The sequence below is a fragment of the Xenia sp. Carnegie-2017 genome, unplaced genomic scaffold (assembly GCF_021976095.1).
Source record: "Xenia sp. Carnegie-2017 unplaced genomic scaffold, XeniaSp_v1 HiC_scaffold_21, whole genome shotgun sequence".
Lineage (NCBI taxonomy): Eukaryota > Metazoa > Cnidaria > Anthozoa > Malacalcyonacea > Xeniidae > Xenia > Xenia sp. Carnegie-2017.
In genome coordinates, this window is record NW_025813484.1 from 1,625,694 (window position 1) to 1,647,229 (window position 21,536).

At 33.9% G+C, this 21,536-nt stretch overlaps 6 protein-coding genes and 1 long non-coding RNA gene across 12 annotated transcripts; 4 read left to right on the plus strand and 3 right to left on the minus strand.

The window, feature by feature from the left end:
• The first annotated feature begins 266 nt into the window (after positions 1-266).
• Positions 267-3,923, plus strand: LOC124444269 (probable RNA methyltransferase Y17G7B.18). Its single transcript, XM_046994849.1, is given in 5 exon segments — positions 267-1,802; positions 1,805-1,918; positions 2,111-2,329; positions 3,051-3,177; positions 3,527-3,923. Coding segments are annotated over 5 exon segments (1,626 nt in total). The 5' UTR covers positions 267-698; the 3' UTR covers positions 3,589-3,923.
• Positions 3,924-4,317: 394 nt separating this feature from the next.
• On the minus strand, positions 4,318-7,143 carry LOC124444270 (polyhomeotic-like protein 2). The gene is made up of 6 exons (XM_046994850.1): positions 6,867-7,143; positions 6,332-6,422; positions 5,707-5,975; positions 5,443-5,500; positions 5,081-5,183; positions 4,318-4,827 (listed from the first exon to the last, which is right to left on the minus strand). The coding sequence occupies exons 1-6, from the start codon at positions 6,954-6,956 to the stop codon at positions 4,620-4,622; spliced, it is 819 nt and encodes a 272-aa protein (XP_046850806.1). The 5' UTR covers positions 6,957-7,143; the 3' UTR covers positions 4,318-4,619.
• An 85-nt stretch (positions 7,144-7,228) lies between these two features.
• Positions 7,229-9,982, plus strand: LOC124444602 (ribokinase-like). Of its 3 annotated transcripts, none has more exons than XM_046995214.1 (3): positions 7,229-7,805; positions 8,112-8,528; positions 9,387-9,982. In XM_046995214.1, the coding sequence occupies exons 1-3, from the start codon at positions 7,472-7,474 to the stop codon at positions 9,632-9,634; spliced, it is 999 nt and encodes a 332-aa protein (XP_046851170.1). In that variant the 5' UTR covers positions 7,229-7,471; the 3' UTR covers positions 9,635-9,982. The 3 variants fall into 3 exon arrangements, with proteins under 3 accessions (XP_046851170.1, XP_046851171.1, XP_046851172.1); XM_046995215.1 differs by having other exon boundaries at positions 9,393-9,982; XM_046995216.1 differs by having other exon boundaries at positions 8,112-8,459.
• Positions 9,975-11,489, minus strand: LOC124444604. 3 transcript variants are annotated; one of them, XR_006947974.1, is made up of 4 exons: positions 11,411-11,489; positions 11,152-11,267; positions 10,451-10,647; positions 9,975-10,309 (listed from the first exon to the last, which is right to left on the minus strand). XR_006947974.1 is itself a non-coding variant. In XM_046995217.1 (3 exons), exons 2-3 carry the CDS (start codon positions 10,634-10,636, stop codon positions 10,082-10,084), a joined length of 414 nt encoding a protein of 137 aa, XP_046851173.1. In that variant the 5' UTR covers positions 10,637-10,647; positions 11,152-11,322; the 3' UTR covers positions 9,975-10,081. The 3 variants fall into 3 exon arrangements, 2 of the variants coding, with proteins under 2 accessions (XP_046851173.1, XP_046851174.1); XM_046995217.1 differs by lacking the exon at positions 11,411-11,489 and having other exon boundaries at positions 11,152-11,322; XM_046995218.1 differs by lacking the exon at positions 11,411-11,489 and having other exon boundaries at positions 10,451-10,668; positions 11,152-11,322.
• A 1,402-nt stretch (positions 11,490-12,891) lies between these two features.
• Positions 12,892-14,607, minus strand: LOC124443958. Of its 2 annotated transcripts, XR_006947780.1 has the most exons (5): positions 14,567-14,607; positions 14,184-14,226; positions 13,924-14,039; positions 13,306-13,576; positions 12,892-13,208 (listed from the first exon to the last, which is right to left on the minus strand). It is a non-coding gene; the product is annotated as an uncharacterized LOC124443958 (long non-coding RNA). The 2 variants fall into 2 exon arrangements; XR_006947779.1 differs by lacking the exons at positions 14,184-14,226; positions 14,567-14,607 and having other exon boundaries at positions 13,924-14,155.
• Positions 14,608-15,109: 502 nt separating this feature from the next.
• On the plus strand, positions 15,110-18,358 carry LOC124444498. The gene is made up of 5 exons (XM_046995124.1): positions 15,110-15,194; positions 16,109-16,309; positions 16,734-16,997; positions 17,295-17,549; positions 17,947-18,358. The coding sequence occupies exons 1-5, from the start codon at positions 15,110-15,112 to the stop codon at positions 18,117-18,119; spliced, it is 978 nt and encodes a 325-aa protein (XP_046851080.1). The 3' UTR covers positions 18,120-18,358.
• A 1,306-nt stretch (positions 18,359-19,664) lies between these two features.
• On the plus strand, positions 19,665-20,803 carry LOC124444499 (E3 ubiquitin-protein ligase PDZRN3-B-like). The gene is made up of 2 exons (XM_046995125.1): positions 19,665-20,274; positions 20,358-20,803. Exons 1-2 carry the CDS (start codon positions 19,665-19,667, stop codon positions 20,801-20,803), a joined length of 1,056 nt encoding a protein of 351 aa, XP_046851081.1.
• The last annotated feature ends 733 nt before the right edge of the window (positions 20,804-21,536 follow it).

Sequence of the window (21,536 nt, forward strand, 5' to 3'; positions counted from 1 at the left end):
GTTGAGTCACATGACTGAATGCATGATTGTACGAGAATAACAGAATAAGCCTTTTTTAAAGCTATATTGTATATTGTATTATATATCATATATTTTATTGCTAATAAATATTGAAAAATTGGTAATTCGTGATTATATATTATCTTAAATAGGCCAAGTCTTACCCTTTTATCATGCATCGTATACATATGTGTACCCCAGTATCCATAATGACCCAGTTCCTAATTAAAATTTCAAATGTAAACGTCTCAAAATCGTCTCGCAATATCTGACTGTGGAGCTATTGTGTGCTATCATGGCAAAACGTGCTAAAATGGTATGTAAAAATAACACTTCGTTCTCATTTTTTCGCCGTGGAAAGATTAATGTTTCTGGTACACTCTGAAAGTCTCATATTCACTTAACTGTTCGGTACAAGTCGAATTTATCAAATTGTTAAATTGGTCGCTTTGAGTTTGGTTGGACATGCCATATAAGGTAAACACGGGAATTTATTCATAGAGGTTCGAGTTCATGTTTGGAGAAAGTGGTTGTGTATAGCTCTTTTTAACTTCAAATACGTCTGGTTTACAAACGAGTTTCCTTCTGATTGGTCTTTAGCAAATTCGAGTTAGTTTTTGTAGTGTTTGAAGTGTGAAAGTTATGATTATAAGATGCACATTAGTCGAGCGCTTAGTTAATAGTGAACTGAATAAATAATGAGTTCAGAAAAGGGACGTGAAATTGGAACAAAAAAGAAATTCAACAGTCCTCTTATGGGTAAGCATAAGCAAAAAAAGTGGATTTTTCCTCGACTTGAGACAAATTTAAAAGAGTTAAATGGGCATGGTATGAAGGGAAAGAATAGAGCAAAAAGTTCCCGTCTTAAATTTCAAATGGGCGGAGACTGTAGTGATCCATTGAATTTGAAAAGCCTTATCAACAGAGATCCTTCAGAGAGAACACCCTCTTGCTCACCTTGCATTGATCGTGAAAAAGAGTTGTCACCTCAAGTCATCATAGCCAAAGACATAACAGACCCTTTGAATCTGAAAGGTGATTTAGGTCAGGATGATTTTGTTGTGGTGCTGAAACATCAAAAGAAAAAGAAGAATAAACGAAAGAGAGCGGACAGTAGTTGTTTTGATGATGAGCGCGAAAATCAAAAGGAGGAAGGAAATGCTGTAATCAAAGAGGAAAAAGGTGATGTTTCCCCAAAGTGTAAGAAGAAGAGACTTCAAAATGGCAAGGAAGGCAAAAGTAAAGGGAAAAAGAAGAAATTGAAGATGGAAGAGTCCAAAGTCAGTTCATCTTTTGATACTGATGAAACTGAAAATAATACTAATGCCAAGGGTGATGCAACTGTGAAAAATTGTCAGGAAATTGTCAAAAATGATACATTTTTGGAAAAGGAAGACAGTGATCATTTCAAACCAGAAGAAAAAACAGAGAAACTATCTTCCTTAAATGATATGCAAAAACCTAACACTATTGTCAAAAGTTATCATAAACAAGTGAACACAGAGCAACAAACAGATATAAGAAAACCAAAATCCAAAAAGGTTTTTCTTTATGGTAACTACAATCATTATTATGGTTATCGCAATCCTCAAATTCCTAATGACACTAGGGTGAAGTTGTTTCATCATGAGTGGTTTAAAGAGAAAGTTGTTTTGGACATTGGCTGCAATACTGGTCAGATTACCATGGATGTAGCAAGAAACCTTTCTCCAAAACATATTTTGGGTATAGACATTGATAGTTCATTGATTAAAACTGCAAACAGGCTACTTAGGGTACCATCCAAGATGAATTCAGAAAGAAAACAGCCAGTGCATACTTTCCAATGTCCTTTATGATGTGTCATGGTCCTATTGTTGCAAGAACATCTCCAACTGATGGTTCGACTGGTTTTCCCTACAATATACAGTTCAAAGAGGTGATCAATTTCCTTCATTAACACTGCCTTTTTGTTCATTCTAATTTTTCATCATTGCATCATTGTATGCTCTTTTATTTTTAAGTTGCAATGTCATGAACGAATATACACTTTTTGACAAACACAAAAATGAATGTTATTTTAAGACATCTCTCAACAGTTTTATGTACCATATTGTAAACTTAATTACAGGAAAATTTCGTTCCCGCGCACGACCAAGTTTTGGCAAAACAAAAACCTACCTATGACGTAATACTTTGCCTAAGCATAACAAAATGGATTCATTTGAACTGGGGTGACGAGGGATTGAAGAGGACATTCAAACGCATTTATTTACTTCTTAATCCCGAAGGACGGCTTGTGTTGGAAGCTCAACCGTACAAATCGTATGCAAGAAGAAAAAATCTCAGCGTAAGTGATATTTTGACTTATAAATGCATTTCAATTCTTAGTAACATGAACATGGTTTAGGTTGTGGAGCACATTGGGTTGACGCTCTTGACGCATGAGCACATTGGGTTGACGCTCTTGACGCACGAGGAAAACTAATAACCTGTATTTCCGTGATTGTAATTCAGCCTATAGAGCAAGAATGTTTTTTTTATAGTTGTGCTCAAACAAGCCGATTTTGAAACTTATTGAATACGATTTAACAAGGAGACTGGATTTTGCTGTTGTTAATTCTCCATCATGCTCCTAACTTTACATTCAATCACGTTTGGGAAATAAAGAGATATTGCGATTGTAGTTGTTGGATATCAAAGTACTTAAAAAATTAAAAACTGAAAGAGCAATCTCTTTATGAACTCAGTATCCTGATTATCAAATGTCCATAAAAGCATGTATTTTTAAAATCAATGTTCATAATCCTTTTCTTACGTCATCAAAAAATTTCTACTTATCTTAGAAGTATAAGAATATAGGAATATAAGAATATCTTGCGTCTTTTGCCTTTCTTCACTACGATACGCGCGTGTATTTCTTAGAAATTAAATAGTGGATAGAATGGGGGATAATGTTAGTTCATTGGTGACGCTGGTTGTATATCCCTGTGACTGTGAACATCACGAAATTTTACTAAAGTTTAGAATCTCAACAATTTTAAAACTAATTGTTTCGTTTTCTTTTCCAGGAGAAAATAAGAAGGAATTATGATTCCATTCGATTCAAACCGGATCAATTTGTGAATTATTTAATGTCAAAAGAAGTGGGATTTGCCACTTACGAGTCATTGGGTGTGCCAGAGAGTAATTCCAAAGGTAAATTTAATGTGAATAGTTTCATCCCCTCGACTTTCCATGCGCAATATTTCTATGAAATGTCGAAGTATTTGGCATGAAGAAAACACGTATCTCGCCTAAAGATTGCTAAAACCTCATGTGCCAATTATTTTTATCTCTTTGTTAAAACTTGTTTGAAATATTTAACAAGAAAGACGTTTTTAATATAGAATCAGTAGGCTCCCTTTTTGAGCAATATACAATCGAAGTGAAAAGATTGGCAATTAGTTAACTGAAGACGTCGTATTAAATTAAGTTTTGACAAGTTCACAATTTTCTTCATATTATTGTATTCAAGTTATGAATGAAGTTCGGTTTCTCTTTGTAGGATTTCAGAGGCCCGTTTACGTATTTACGAAGTCAAAAGGAAAGGTATTCACTGAAAATTGAATTGTTTCAAGATTCTTTTTGTAAACATGAATCAGCTGATAAAGTTGGAGCATAATCGATGCAAGCGCTGTAAAAGCCGTGGATAGAAACATATTAGCTCGCTGCCATTTTATTTTTCAATGCTTGTCTCGAAAGAATTGTAAAATGACTGCGCGAGGCTACTTGAACTTGAAGCTTTTCATCTTACAAAAGAATTTGACCATCAGAGAACTGCGTTAGCATTCGCGTTTATGATATAGTGTAAGTAACTTTTTGACAGAAGATACAACATCGGAGATAAAGATCATTTTTAAACTTTTTTATATTAACATATTAAACAAATATTACGTTTTGAAGCAGTTATCATTAGAATCTTTACTGAGCGGTTCTGTTTTCTTCGTTGTGTTATTGTGTTTTACATTTCTGAATGAGGGTTTGGCATTTTCGATTAAACTTATGTCCATCAAGTTCGTATTTAAAAGAAAAAGAAATGCTAAATGAGAAAACGAAACGTTTTTTCTACTAATGAGAACATCTTTACCATGCTTTCGAAAACAGTGAAGTTCAACCTAATCTCAATTGAAACATTTAAACAATAATTAATGTAGAAGTAAAAATAAATACTTTTCATCACCCCCCCCGCATCAACAAGGTTTACTTTAGAACATGAGTATTCCGTGATATTTACACTTATCACCTTTTCAAGGTGGTGTACTTGAAAACATTTTTCGTTAATCTCATAATCGGAAATGATTCGTCACAAGTATACTTTATTGGTTGATTAGCTATGTGCTAACTTCGTTGGTTGATATGCCACAAACACTCTCAACATGTTATGGCTAATATTGATGTTTATTATACCAGAAACTTGTGAAAATGCACGAACACCTAGTCAACTAGCCACGACCACTAAACGCAACTGATTAGAACTGGCGAACATAGTGATTGGATGGAATCTCCTTCGTAAGTTCATATGTAGCAAAACTGAGGAAAGAGCGACAATAAAACGAGACACGTTTTCAACGTTACTTTATCCAGTTCTCAACGTTATTTCATCCCGTTCTCAATCCATTGTTGAAGTTTAACTTTTCTAATGCTTCTGATTTCAACTGATTGACTCGGCTAACCAATTTAAGCGCCGGTCCTAACTTCATTTGCAACCCAACTACAAGATGTTCTTCTTTGACCAACATCAATGCGTAGCCGTCGATCTCTTGTGCAATGAAACTTTCTGCATATTCGCTGCATCCATTAATTTCCCTAGAGAACATAAACATTCGTTATTTTATCATCACACATCACGTAGGTAAACTCTTATCATCGCTCGCGCAGTTTCCCTAAGTATCCTATGTTGTACCTCACAAACTCATCACACAACACGTAGGTAAACTCTTATCATCGCTCGCGCAATTTCCCTAAGTATCCTATGTTGTACCTCACAAACTCATCACACAACACGTAGGTAAACTCTTATCATCGCTCGCGCAGTTTCCCTAAGTATCCTATGTTGTACCTCACAAACGCTGCAACTTGTTTTGAATTCCATTTAGCTGCAGGAACGTATTCGAGCTGCCATAAGCAGTCAAGTTCATTATCACACCTTCCATTAAACGCTTCTGCAACACAAAAAGATAATTTGCAACGATTAGTTAAACTGTATTTTTGTTTTGAAGGTGTGTCTATTGTACATCAGGCACCACGTACAAAAGTGATGACGTAATTAGTTTTACGTTGTCTTTACCTAGGACAACGATGCACAATGCGTGCTTCACCTTGAAATACTGGTTTACGTGAGCTTTTATAATCTGGAAATGATGTCATGTTGACTAATAACAAGACACTTGATTCACAGCCTTACACTTCAATGATACATACCTTTCAAAATAGTTTCATCAACTTGAGTTGCTGCTTCATATGACTTATTGAAATTTGACTATAATAAAAATGGAAAGATTGCTTTCTTGTGTAGTTCTGGAATTCACTGTCTAAGATGTAGTTAAATAGAATTGAAGAAGTGGCTTTTCCATGAGAACAAAATTATTATGATTGTACAAAGTCCTTTGGGGAAAAATTATTACATTATGGTATCCAATTCTATTTACTTTTTTATAAACTCACCAACAGCCAAAACATACTTACTCTAGGAATTTTTCTTGATGTTACATTGTTTCTACGCTGAAAGTAATTCTTCCAACCTCCTCTTGTTTTGCCACCTATTCCACTACTGTTGCTGCTGCGTCTCCTGTGTTTTGGGATTCCAAATAATCTTGCACATGTGTTGGAACAGAATTTCCTGGATTCAAAACATCTTGCCATTGCAGAGCATGTGCGGCCACAATATGAACAATTTTCACCATCAAAAGTGTTTTCACTTTGCTCTTCTTCGCTTGTAGGCATGTCTGTGAAAGCTTTTGAACATTGCACAAATAGGAATGGTGGGTTGTAATTGAAAAGTCCTATTTTTAACTCAAAGGTTTTTAGAATGTAGTTATTTATACAGCCTCATCTCTTTCATTCCCCTTCCTTTATAACTTTCATTCATCAGTGTATGCGACATGTTGGGAGGAGACAAAAGACAATTTTTATAATTAAGTAGGCAAATAAGAGGATTGAAAGATGAGCATATTTAATTTGCCATTACTTACAAGGCACGAAAGTTTGGGGGGGGCACTGAGGGAAGGATTTTAAAAGTATACTTCCACGCCCATATGTGGTGTGTGTTCTGTGTTTGTAGAAGTACATCAAAGATGGAAATGATTTGTACCTTCGGTATCATATTCAAAAAATGCAGTTGGCTGCAGAAGTTCTGGTTCATCTGTCGGCAGCTTTCCAAACTCATATGTTTCTCCATTTACCTGAATAAAAATAACACTTGCTTATTTTTTATATTGTTTAATTATTGTTAAAACTGAAAACATTGTTATCGATTTGCAGCAATGAGGATCTTAGAGTTCATAAATTATACAAAAAGTTGTTAATAGTCAGGGTGTTAAATTTTGTCTCTTGTTTTCTTCTAAAAAAAATTATTGTTTCTAAATTTTATTCAAATGTTAAAAATCCATGCTTTCAGTTTTCACGATACAGAGCAGTTTGAATAATGCAATAAAAAACTCGCTACGATGTATGAAAGAAAACAATTATTCGGCAAAACTGAAATCGACAGAAAATGAGTATTTTTTCACTTTTCGTTTTTAATTTTCCCCGGAATTGATTTTTTACCCGGAACCCAAAAGTCGATTGTTTCGTAAATAAATATAGTTTCGTGTCAGAAAGGAGTCAATGCTTTAATATATTTCTACCGTGAAAGGCCAACTACTTTCTTGAATAAGGAAATCTTCAATAACATGATTGAGGACACACGGCTCTCCATTGGCTGACGAATCCGCCATGTTGACGTCTGTTTCAAAACTCAACGAAAATTTTCGAGATTTTTACAACAATCAAACCGTCCCGTTTTATATCATAGATCGTCAGTGCACTTCAAAAGTATAGCCACATTATCATTGAGTTCATCGCGTACATTTAAACGAAAATACGACGATCAAAATTAATTCGAGTAAACCTGTTTTTTCACGTTTTTTTAACATCAACTTTTTTGTGAATTTTTAATTAAATATGTCGGCTATTCACGAGCTACTCACGAGGATTTCCGATTGTAAAATTCATTAATTAAAGCAAAAATTTTCGTTTGATTCATTCAGATTTATATTTAACAAACAAGTTCACTAATCTGCTCGATAAATGCTATGGAATGACTTTTTTTCACATGCTTATATGTAATATATTGAATTTTCTGGAAGAAGATCAATGTGTAATATTATTTTTGGGTTGAAAAGATAAAGAAAAAAGTACAACTTGAATTCAAGATTTTTTTTTAATAAATTGTAACGAACATTTCCAGTCTATGAATGTCAGAATGGACATCTTTACGACGAAAAAGAATTGCAGTATGGATATTGTTGTTGTTGGTGCTTGCTTTTGTGATTTGCAAACGTATGTTGATAGTTACCCAACACCAGGAGAGACAATACTTGGTAGGAAGTTTCAAATGGACTTTGGTGGAAAGGGAGCGAACACTTGTGTTATGGCTGCTAAACTTGGGGCCAAGACAAGCATGGTTTCTGTAGTTGGTGATGATGTACTTGGAAAGGAAACACTTGCAAATTTTGTCAAGTTTGGAGTAAACACTGAATGTTTAGGAACGGCTACTGAAGTGGCTACAGCCATGACAAATTGTAGTAAGTATACACCACCACGTGAAAAATGTGGGAATTTTTATAAAATTATAAGCAAAATTATCATGGATTGCATTTTGACTGTGGCTTTGGTCATAAGTATCAGACATTAAATTCATGCTCATATTTAAATTGTACGCGCATGGTTAAAAGACTCTTCGATCTTAGGTCTTCTCTTTTTTAAGGGTCCTAAATTTACAAGCTTGTGAAAGTAGTCACAAGTTGATTTGATCTAAATTATAAATGTTGTGATTCTTACACAAACGATTTTTTCTGTGTGCAATGACTTATCTTTTCATGCAATTTTAGTTGTTGACAACCAAGGTGAGCCATCGTATATTAGTATTCCTGGTGCAAGCAAGTATGTTTCCCTGACGCATATCCATAATGCCAAGCATGTCATAGAACAAAGTAAAGTGTTGGTTACAAATAATGGTATTCCATCATCTACAGCTTTGGAAGCTCTTAAATTAGGCAAAAAATGTGGTTGTATCACTGTATACAACCCTTCTCCAATGATTTATGAATTGCCTGATGAACTGTGGGAAAATGTCGACGTCCTAATACTGAACATGAAGGAAGCCTCTGTATTGACTGGTTTAGAGGTGACATCTAACTTTGGTTGTAAGGAAGCCTGTCATTGGTTCCACAACAGAGGTATTTTTTGTGTGATTCTTACAATGGGGGATTGTGGAGCTAACATCTCATTCAATGATCTTGGAAATTGTGAGTTATCTCTAAATTTCTTTGCTTGCTAAATGTACCCATGTTTTGACATATATAACCAATCAATAGGTATCTACTACCAATATGAACAGGGTTTCTGATTTGTTCAAAGAACAAAAAAGTATAAAATCCTAAAGACACCTGTTCATATTAGGTAGGTTCTTAGGGGCTGCTGTCGACAAATAGATTTTGTCTGGTAGATTTTGTCTGATTGTGAAGACCAAACAGTTGATGATTAATTAGTTAAACATACCAACTATATGTTTGAACTTATTCAAAAAGTGAAAATTGTTGTTGAGCTATGTTCATATTTGTTTCCACTCAAACATGGCGATCATAAGAATGACTTACAAAATTTGTAAACAATCACCAAAGTTTATCATTTTCCCTTTGGCTGTTATAGAAAAAATGACTTATGGCGGGTATAGTGTGGTCTATCTGTGCCTCAGGATGATTCTAAAAATGTGCATTGTTGCAAAATAGTTCCGGAATATCTGCATATTGAAACATTATCATTTGAATATTTCTTTTTTCTTATCATTAAGTTTCTCAATAATTTTATGATGGGTTAGTATGCCCAATGTTGTAGTTTCAACCAGTTGTTTATATCCATTTCTGGTACAACATGTACGTGCTACAGGATTGAGAAGTTTTAATCTCATTCACCATAATAAATACGTACTCTCCAATTATTTCAGGGGGGGGAGAGAATGCATCACTGCAGTGTACTTGCAGGAAATATCGTTGATATTTATATTTGATTACCATAAGCTACTTTAACAATCACGTTCATTTCCTACTGTTCGTCTTACTATAACTTCAAAGCAATCACATCACCAACCAATCATGTTTCGTCAGTTACAGGTAATATAGGCAAAAATGATTTTTGTCACGTGCCTGCACCTACAGTACATGTGGTTGACTCGACTGGCGCAGGGGACTCTCTGACTGGGGCATTTGCATTCTATATCTCATGCTATCCACATCTTCCCCTTCGCGAGGTCGTTTCTAGGTCCGTTGCCATAGCAACAAAGACAGTCGAAATGGAAGGCGTGCAAAAAAGTTATCCCCCCCGTGAATCATTACCTCAGTATTTGTTTGACTAAGATGTGTACGTACGTATGACTATGCTTCCTTATAAGGAATGAAGATTGAATTAATTTGCACAAATTTGGTTCAACGGTGCAACGGTGGTGATTTGGGACCGAACTAGAAATGAATATTCCTTAACTTGACGATCTTGTCGGTTATTGCGTCAGACATTTGGTGTTTAGGTGGTAAGAAGGATCATTTTACCACAAACTATGATGCAAAAGGGACTTTCGAGGGATAAAGTGGTTTTTATGAATGAAAGTGGACAAATTCGTAGAAATAGTGATTCTTTTGTAAACGGGCAACATATGTTTTCTTTATCAATTTGTCTTTGGAAAAATATATAAAGAAATATCAATGTGTTTGTCTTTATTGATATACGTAAATGATAAACCATATGATACATATGTTTTACACACTGGCATGCACTACAAAGTTAATCGTCAAATTTTCATCGTCTCTTATGCTTTGGTACGATGTTTTAGTTCCCTTTTACCTATACACGAACTACGGCATTCGCAAATTTTATCAAATGTCTGCACCTCACAGAGCCACGATGGATTGCCAGCTTTAAGACAAAACCAGTACTTTGTACATTCATTTTTGCAGCATTTGTCAACTAACTTGTTACATTGATATTCATTTCCAACTTTAATGATACACAAGTATTCGCAATTAAATGGACAGGTCTAATAATGGAAAGAAGTATGGTTAGTTCTTTCTAAAGATAATTATTAAAATTTTAGAGAAAATTTTGGATATGAAAACCAATGAAAAGTCTTATTATTATTGGTGTTTGCTTTTAAATCTTCTTTTCCATACACACATACCAATTTATTTGTTTTTGGTGTAACATATGGTACTTTGAACTTTTGATCGTTTTCGACAATTTCGTCTATCTTTGGATATTTGTTCAATATCTTTTCTTCAACTGCTTTTAATTCAAAATCAGGACGAGCTTTTACGCTCCAGATCACGACAACAAAGATCAATAGTTTGATGGCGTTAGGAATCATTTTTAATTTTCCTAAGGTAAAATAAAAAAGTTCTTCCATGTGAAATAGGATACAAATGGAAGATTAAGATAGGATAGGTTTATTGGACAAGTTGATAAATAACTCTTTCGCTTGACTGAGAATTTCATGAAGTGAATTAATATTTTGAGGTAAATCAAATTGATCTTATATCGACATGCAGGACATTGATACTTCACCTTTAATAGTTTCTTACAGATTGATCGAAGGATCTGTTCAGTTTAAAATCAATACATGTATATTTCTCTTTGCAATATTGTGGGTCAAATAATGCTGCACTGAATCTCGTTCACCACATGAGGAAAGTGCCTTTAACATTTACAATAAATCACAAGAATGTCGTCAACTACATTTAACTTCCCAATGATAAACGTTTAAGTTAAATTATGTACTCGTGGATTCAAAACAGCAAGCTGGTTATGCACAATTTCCTTGTATGGCTTAGTCAAACAATCCAGAACATTATGTCAAGTAAACATGACATTGTTGTATCCTACCTTAACTGGTTGTACTTTCCTAGATTATCTTCCGTGGAATGTTTCTTTCTTCGTGCGATGGATCAATGTGTTTGCTTTGAGGGTGCTACTAACGTAATTAAAATCTCCAATATCGTCTGTAGTCATAAATTACTTGCAATTTCTTTAATTTCATAAGAATGACGTTTAAGTTGCATCATAGGTTACGGTTGATGCATTGAAGAAAAAATTTTACTCTTCGTCTTTAAGGGTTAAAAAAATCAATTATCTTGTTATTCACCTCCCACGGATACCATTCATTCGTCATAAACCTTCCACGTCATCCTTGGCAGAATAAAGTGGTTTCAAACTGTGATATGTTTTTTCTGGGAAGAGAAGACGTTTAGCATTATCATGCAGATATAATACTTTGTTTTCTTTTGAACTCCGTTAAAACAATATTTTTGACAAACGGGTGTGGTTAGTGAGAAATATTTATACCTCATATTTTTACACACAATAAACAATATCCGAATTAAAACTTTTTAAATTCAAGTTTCCCAACATTTATTTAGTCTTCAAGTCTTTAGTCTACAAGCAATTTTGGATCTAAATGGTTTTACTACACTATGCAATCTTTATACTTCATATTAATTCCAACCTCCTTTTATTTCGTCTGGTGATTAACATTTCAGCAATTGTGGATAATTATGACCATTAATTGTTTGGTTTCTAAGGACTTTGTTTTCTTTATTTTTGATTTACAAACATCCCTTTGAAACAATGAAATAGCCCACTTTGTTTTTTCGCCACAATATCGTATATCGAAGAATGTTCTTTTGCATCAAACGAGACAACTAGCTAAGACTGAATGTTACTCAATTGTGCACAAGCTCATCAGCCTTAACTTTTAACGCCCTGCTGTGCATTAGAATTTTGTTTTTAAAAAATTCATCTATCGATAATTGTTATTTATAAATTTTTCAATTAAAAAGTTACTTAAAATATACCAAATGAATGCTGATGAAAGAAAGACAAACTATTAACGACCTTTTTTTGAATGTTACAAGTCTTTATACATGGAAAAGCAATTGTTTACTTTTTTTTCTTTCTTCTCTCTGATTGATTTATGAAAATACTAAGATTATGCGATGTAGTTGTAAATGAAGAAAGGTCTGAGCGTAAGTGAGGAAAAGATTTTCTTTTCTAGTGCATTCAAAATATGTATAAATTCTGCTGGTACATTTACATAATATTTTTTTTTATCAAACAGCACACAATTATTTGGAACAATAAGTGAACTTGGTCGGTGTGTGTATTTTAGATAATTTCATATGTTTTGTGATTGCATTGATACATTGTTGCTATATTTAACCCGTATACAAACAAAACTGCACAAAATTTTCGTTCTTCCCTTGGTTCGATGGTTTTGTGTACGTTCATGTTAGTCAGTTGACAATTTCTTATCGCCATTTTATGTATCATTATTGTCATATGTTAAATAAAAGAACGAATTTTTCTGTCATTTTTGTGACAACATCTGAAAGTATTCTTTTGAACACGTCATTCATCAAGATGGTTACCTGTTAACTGAGTTAGATCTTTTAATGCATGTATGATGTAATGACAATAATATTGCATATGAACACTGTTGCTATTCAGAGAGATAATGTGCTTTTTTGAAATGGAAGGTCTTTTAGCAGCAGCGTTTTTAAGTCTTTAAAGGAAAAGGTAATACCGTTTACTTTATCAACATTGCTAAAGAATGATGTACAATAGGCATTTAAGCAACCATATATGTTTATTGACATAAATGACACATATTTTACACGTGTTTTATACGTGTACTACAAAGTTAATCTTCAAATTAATTTTGTGTATTATTACATGGAGTGATGTCGAATTTAGCGTTTCAATCCTCGACATTTGCAAATTTTTTCAAATGTTATGACATGACAGAGCCACGGTTTAAGCCCCAATAGGATACATTTCTGGTAGTCTGAACATGCGTTGTCGCAGCATTTGTCAAGTGTCAGGCTACAAACGTAATAATTTCCGTTTTGGGTGATACACAAATGATTGCAATTGAATGGACATTTCTAAAGAACACAGACGAAAACAAGCATGGTTGACTTTCTCATCCATCAACAATTCTTACACTTTCAAGGACTATGTGTTGTCTGTTTGTATACATACTATTGTCGGTCCTATTGATGCAACAACTGACGTCGGTGGGATGAGTTTTGACTTGTTTTGGACAATTAAGGGGCGAAAAGCGAGTTTTGATTTCGTTTGGTCCATTTTCTCTGCATTGTCGTCTACTTTTTCTGCATATTCGGTCCTTATCTCAGCTTCAGCTGCTTCTAAGTCAAAATCAGGCCGAGCTACCACGTACCAGATCGCAATAACAAAGATGAACAGTTTGATGCAGCAATGAATCATTTTGTTCAATTTTCCCTAGGCAAAACTAGACGTTCTTGTATGTCAGACATAATTCAAGTGGAAAAAATGATGCTAAGGGACTAAATCAGACGTTTATTTAGGTTTTCACTTGTTGCTTCACTATTAAAGATCTCTTTGCACCTAAATTAGATTATTTTCAGTTTGAGATGAAATCATACTTATATTCAGTATGCAAAATGATGTTATACGACAGCTTTGCTTTTTGCAAGTAAAACAGACACTTATAAATTTAACATAGCAAACTTATCGTGTGAAGTTCACCATAAATTTCTGCTCACTTTAGGTGACTGTCGATGATTTTAACAATCCAAGAACATTAAGTCAAGTAAACATGACATTGTTGTATCCTACCTTAACTGGTTATACTTTCCTAGATTATCTTCTGTGGAATGTTTCTTTCTTCGTGCGATGGATCAATGTGTTTGCTTTGAGGGTGCTACTAACGTAATTAAAATCTCCAATATCGTCTGTAGTCATAAATTACTCGCAATTTCTTTAATTTCATAAGAATGACGTTTAAGTTGCATCGTAGGTTACGGTTGATGCATTGAAGAAAAAAATTTTACTCTTCGTCTTTAAGGGTTAAAAAAATCAATTATCTTGTTATTCACCTCCCACGGATACCATTCATTCGTCATGAACCTTCACGTCATCCTTGGCAGAATAAAGTGGTTTCAAACTGTGATATTTTTTTTCTGGGAAGAGAAGACGTTTAACATTATCATGCAAACATAATACTTTGTTTTTTTTTGAACTCAGTTAAAAATTGTTGACAAACGGATGTAGTTAATGAGAAATATTTGTACTTACATCCAGAAGTATGTTTAGAACGTTGATTGGGTTGTGTATCTTCATATATTCAGTTGTGCCCGACAGATTTCTTTTGTTGGTGAATTGGCTTTCAAAAGAAATTAGTCGAGCCCAATTGAATATATAAATATACCCCTCCCCCATTCCAATTACGTCTTACTTGCCAAAAAATCAAGGCGCCCACCTTGTTTTGTTGCCGACAATATCGTCGTAGAAAAACGTTCTTTGTATGAAACGAGACTGAATAAAGATTTTTCAATAGATAATTTGCAAATTATCTTTTTAGAACGTAAGAAATCACTCTCGGTTCCATCAATATGGATTCAAAAATGAAACAGACAATTTTATAGTGTGTGTGTTAGCTTTTCTTTCAAAAACATTAAAACTCGTACTGTATACAGTCATTCTTTTATAGAATTTTATTTAAATATGATCCTTTTTCACCACAATATTTGTGGTCAGACCAGAGCATTTAAACTTATGCGCACACACTTACTTAATTCATGTATCCTTCGTTAAACGCCACATTCAATTTGTGGTAAACCTTGCAGACAAAAGATAAATTTGTTTCGTTATTGCGATATATTAATTAGCAATTCTGCAGTTATTTCAAATTGCCAAATAGTGTGAGTTTATGTTTTTTTGTTACGGTTGTCCAATAAATTTTCGTTTTCTGACTTTTTCAATAATTAATGAATGCTAGAAATTGTTTCATAAATCACTTATAATGGAAATGGCAACGCGAGTGAAGAGTTCTGTGAGAAAAGCTCTAGTTTTTCTTTGCTTATTCACGTTTTTCACTAAATGTTTTAGTAAGTAAAATAAATTTTTAATTCAGATTAACTGACTAGATGTATAAGAGTTTTCTTGATTTTATTTCCTTTTCAACATATTTAACAACAGTTTACTCATCACTTTCGTGTTCAATCTGACCAGATATCCCATTTATTTATATTACGAGCACAGTTTTGAAAAAAATGTACTTTCGTAATTTCACACTGCATGAATTCACTGCTTTTGTACTGTCCTTCACTTATCATGAACTTTTCTATTTATTATATAATTTTTGAGAGGAAAATTTTTATTCCTTTTAATAAAGTAATAGGATAAGACTGCAATCTTTTCGATATTTATTCGGCCAATCATTTTGGAAGATTTTCAACGCTCAAACTTTGTTTTCACAAAATTTTTTCTATGTGACATATGTCTAGGGCATGTTAAGTAACTTATATGGCGTTTGGTTTAATCTGATATTCAATATACTGGTATTTACATGCGCAGAGATAATATTTTATATATTTGTCCCTTGGCATGCTTGGAGCATTGAAGGATGTGTATAATTTACCGAGGCAACTATTGTTGTATGCCAGCATTGTTCATGTCTATGTCACGTAGAATCGACATTTTCAAAGTTAAACTCTCTCCAATCACCAATTTAAAACGTGTATGTACTGGAAGCTAGAGACTGTTTGGAAAGACTATATGGTTAATATGGTTTACTGGCACATTTAGTAAAACTAAAATTGAGCTCGATGAAGCAATGATTTTACAATAGAGACAGCTATAAACTGACAAGACGATTTTTCATTTTTCACCAACCTTACTTTGTGAAAATACTCTTCATGCTCTTCCATTGTTGTTTTTGTAAAATTTCCATTTCTGTGAAAAAAGGCCAAGAGACATGGCAGGCCACTTTGTACTTATATTTCTTTACCTTTGAACATAGGTCTCATTGTAGATAAAGATTATGTATCAATTTATGAGAATGCAAAACATTACTGGCCATTGCAAAAGATTGTTAACAACACGAGCGTTGATACAAAATCATCCATACACGCCTCTATCATAGATGCAGCCATACTTAACGAGACCAAGATATTTGGTGCAGCAATAATGTTGGATGGTACTGACGATTGGATTGATTTAGGTTCGTGGAGTATAAATATACGTTATGGGGAGACTGAGCACACGCATTAGGGATTAAAACATGGATTAGGATTCTTCTAAATTATTTTCATCCCATGACAAGCATCTGCTTTTTGTACTATCCAATTTTTATTGCAGTGATTAAGTGTATAGCCCTTAGTAACTGAAGCGAAAACTTTAAATTAGGTTGATTTCATTCCCTGAGTGAAATGCAAAACTTCAATAGAAGAAGGAATCAAGAAGAATCTTGCTTCTGTTTTTGCTTTCCCTTATTCTTACCTTTGTTGTATGTCTAATTTATATTCTTTAATCTGGATTTGTTTTCGAGTACTTCATCAATTACTCTGTCTTGTTTTCGAATTTGGAATTGATGAATTGAAAGACTTCGTGATGTTTGAAAAATAGTTTATATAAAACCCACATAGAACCGATGAAGAATGACGAATGTACGACAACATCAAAATGTCCACACGGATTCACCGTCGTTTTATGGTTAAAACACTTGGGCGGCAAATTTTTGTTGTGCACGGGCATGTATCGGAATAGCAGAGGGCCTGGTATCAAGTTTACGTTTGAAAACGATTGGTTTTTGATTAAAGTCTCTACATTTACTCATTCGTGGATTTTGAAGTCGAAGTTAATTTCAGGACGCTGGGTACATGTCGCCTTTGTATGGTCTCTTGACGTTGGTATAATATATTATTCCTTGGGTTCGATCATTAGCCTCTCCAGAAGTCACTTGACTACCAAAAAAATAAGACTTATTAGGGAGAGATGTGATGCTATTTCATTTATAATGATTGACTTGAAACACTTAACCTTTAGTTTTTATAACCTTTCTCCACAATAGAGGAGTGGGAAGGTTTAACTCTGATTGTATTTATTAGAAAATCAATTTGGTTAACGAAAAGTGGAATGAAATTTTATTTCGACGTTGATGTTTTTCAAGAATTATTTTACGTTGGATTTCTTATATTTAATAACAGGAATCATTTTCTACATAAACGGTAAAGAGAAGGGAAAAAGCCAACCTAAAATCAATGAGATATTTACGAAACTGGAATCTAATCTTGGATGGTCAATTGGCAGACCAAACGACATTTCCCAACTAAACAATTATGGACATTTAGGCATTTCTCATCTCGCCTATTGGCCCAGGCAACTCACTCAATTTGAAATCAACACAGCATATTATGAAACTGTTTTATCCGAGCAAAAGAAATTGAGAGACTTTATAGCCTGTAAGTTTTCCTTTTTAAACTTTACAAGTTTTATTGCATGACAGTATTAGCTTTCATATTGCAGTTATTGCACGTGGTCAGAATTCGATAGAGAGAAAGATTTTTTTGAAGTGGGAATATCGGTGCATATATACATCCTAGTTTTGGCTATTTCCTGCAATAGTATGTTTTGACGTACGCTATATTCACCAGTAACACTTTTGCTCATGAAAGAGGCTGTACCCGATATTACATTCATTTAAAGTAATGTAATGGTTGATAGAAGTGCATGGTCATATTATGTGATGATAGACTAGTTAGTCGTAGTTTATCGTTTGTCGTTTTTATGATTTTTTTGCTGGCTTGATAACATTTCAAACTACACGAAATGTATTTCTTTACTTTACTTCTGTAATAGCTAAGTCACCAACGAGTAAGACTGACTTTAGTTTGAAGACCTCGGGAAATTCCAGATCTGCAGCTGTGCATCCTTCCAATCTGGTCAATTGTGGCTGTTTATTTCTATGCTTTTCGTTTCCTTTCTTTGACTTGGGAAAGCAGCGCATGCGTCAAAAGTGTCATGAAAAGTAATTGGTGCTCAAAATCTTTTGCTTGGAAAAGAAATTTTATGTTTGGTGTGGATATTAGTATATGGATGTTGTAATATCTGTATTTAGTCAGAGGAATTTTTCATGTATAATTGGATACATACTTCAATATATTATTTTGACATTACAAATTCAGTTGTTGGAAAAATATGTTGTAATTTTAAACTTTGAGTTGTCATACCATCAACAATTTGCAATGAATAAATGACAAAGAAATTGAAATGAAAGTGGTTGATTCTTTCACAATCAATGAAACTCCATTCATTCTCATAACTGATTTCAACTGTCATTTTGGAAATGAAAATTTGGCAAAATGTGTACATTATTTGGTGCTTCTTCGAACTTTTTTTGCAACCATTTCAAAGCTTCTTTTCAAATCATAAACGTAAAACACCACAAAAGTATCATGGAGAATCTATTCCTTGAATTAAATATGGATGTTTATGAATATTCAAAAGCGTCATCGACAATATCTTCGCTGTTCACTTTCTTTGAATGTCGCAAGGAGACTAGAACTTGTCAAGGGATGGTGTCATTTACCGTCATTATCGTATTAAAGAACATTAAAAACGGTAACAGTCAGAGATGTCTTGACTTCGAAGAGAGGTTGAAGACAACTGTTGTCAACGTTAAAGATTAATTGCGCTTACGTCAGTCGAAGATGATTTTATGTCATCCACGACTGGCGTAGTCGCAATTAATCGCGATGTATTGCAATTCTGCAACAAGGGATAGTTGTGGTAAAGTAGGAGCATCTATGGAACTTACTGATCTCGAGTTGAGAAACACACGAAAAGCACGAATGAGTCTTACTAACTACAGTTAAAATGTGTCCAATGAATGACTAACAATGTTCGATGCTCTTTCAAAAGATCAAAATAATGATATACTTTATTAAATATTAGTAATAATCGTATACTATAATAAATACACATATGTAATAATAGTAAAGCATAGTAAATGTTAGTAATAAATATAAATACTGTAGTGAATCCTTCATTTCCTTGTTTTATTTTTCGTTGATAAAGTGTTTGATACATGCATCTATAATTATGAACGGCATTATTTGGAACTCACAGTAACTTTCAACAACGTTACCTTATCTGTTTTATTGCTATTTAATGAAAAATTACTGAGTAAGTCAACTGCCCACCAACATCACGTAGTTTTGATTTGGTATAGTTAGATAATTAGATTGACCTAGAACATAAGTTTATTGAAGATGATATGTTTTGCACGTCGTTATGCATTATATTCACAGCTGGATGTCGCTGCATGAGTTCTTTTCGAAATAAAGATTCTCGTGATCAATGCGTGATCAAGAGATTCTCAATCATAGAATAGAGAATTCTCTATTCTCTATTCTATGCCTCAATGCTGTCGTGTGGTGACGTTTCGTTGATCGTTGTTTGTAGAACTACAAATTCGACGTTCGGCAGTTGCACATAATTAAGGAAAGTTAGAATCTAATATTATTGTAATTTGTAACAGTAATAAAAATCTAGTTGACATAAATAGTAAAAAATTTATGGCTGTTCGACCGAGTGAAATTTCTGGCTATGAATATTCAAGATTTCAAAGCGTTGTCGACGATATCTTCCGCTGTTCAATTTGTTTAAATGTTGCAAGGGAACCTAGAACTTGTCAGAACAATGATCACATTTACTGTCATGATTGTATCAAAAAACATTTAAGAGTAAATTCTCAGAGATGTCCAGAGTGTCAGGAGAGATTGACGATCAAAACACTTCGTCGACCGCGTATTGTAGACAACTATTTGTCAAAGTTGAAGATAAGTTGTGATTATTCTGATCGAGGTTGTCCCGAATTCACGAAAGTTGAAGATCTTCAAGATCATGTTTCAAATTGTGGTTTTGCTCCGGTTTTATGTTCCAATGTAAATTGTGGCCAAGTAATAAACAAAAAAGATAGGATCCAACACGAAACCCAGCAATGCGAATATAGGAAGACAGTATTTCGAAAGGATGTTGCAATTTTACAGGAAGATCTAAAGGATCATGATGGAAAAATGGCAACCTTTATGGAACACATTGATCGCGGGTTAAAGGAACAATTTGAGAAATATAATGAAAATTTGCATGAGAAACTCAACGATGAAAGAGCTCACCATGATCGAGGTCAACAGGAAACCAAAAAAGACATCATGGAAATGAAGCGGGAAATAAAAATGTTCAAAAAAATCTTTCTTCTTTGACTAAAGATGTCGAGGAAATCAAAGACTTCATGGCAAAAATGTTGGAGAAGATGAGTTTTGTTGATCAATTTAATAAAAAGCTGCCATCGCCAGCTGAGGAAATGTTACCACCATTACGAAAAGATATTTTGATTGCTGGTAGTTTTATAAAAGATTTCTCTTCTTGCACATCCGAAATATTTTCATGGAAAAGAAAAGAATGGATTGAAATTGCATCCATGAATGACAAGCATTCCGGATCGTCCTCATTTATACACGATGATCAGTTGTTTGTTGTTGGTGGATTTAACTGCAAATCAATAGAAATACTGAATCTGAAAGAACTGCCATTGACATGGGTGAAAGATGATGAGATGCCTGAAATAATTTTAATAGTCAAATTGTTGTTCACAAAGGTAATATTTTTCATATTGGAGGATATAATCGTGATGAACGCACAGTTTCTGACCTGATCTGCAAATTACATATTTCACCATGGTACCAACTGGAAGAGATATGTCTCATGTATGAGTCTAGACAAAATCACTCAGCTGAAGTTTTTGGAAATAAAATTCTGATTTTCGGAGGACAAGATGAAGACAAAATGCTTTGGATTCTGTTTTATTGTTTGATCTAGTGACGATGTCCCTTGAGGAAATGCCATCGTTACCACATCCGCTTACAGGAATGGCTACAGTTCGCTGGAAAGATCAGGTTATTTTTATTGGTGGCTGTGATGATGACGAAAACGCTATGAATAACGTGTTCATGTATGACTGTAGAACGGGTAAGATCACAATTTTACCATCGATGTTAGAGAAGAGATGTTGGTGTTGTGCTGTTATTATCTACGATACAGTTGTTGTCATGGGTGGACGGAGTATTGAAGGTACACCACTTAGTTCTGTGGAATGTCTTCAAATGGGACATTATGCCTGGGAATATCTTCCTTCGATGAAAAGATGCAGATCTGAAGCGATCGCTGAAGTTCTACCCTATCATGAAAAAAATCTCTTCCTGGATTGACTGAAGCAATATTGTCAAATTGTTGTCCTGAGAATGTTAGAGACATTTCTTTTTATATAAGATGACATCAACAATGTGTATGTACAATTTGAAAGTTTATGATACACAATCTTTTGCAAGACAAATGTAGTTTTTGAAATGTTTTAGAACAATACAATAAAGAAACGTGAGTTTTAAAGA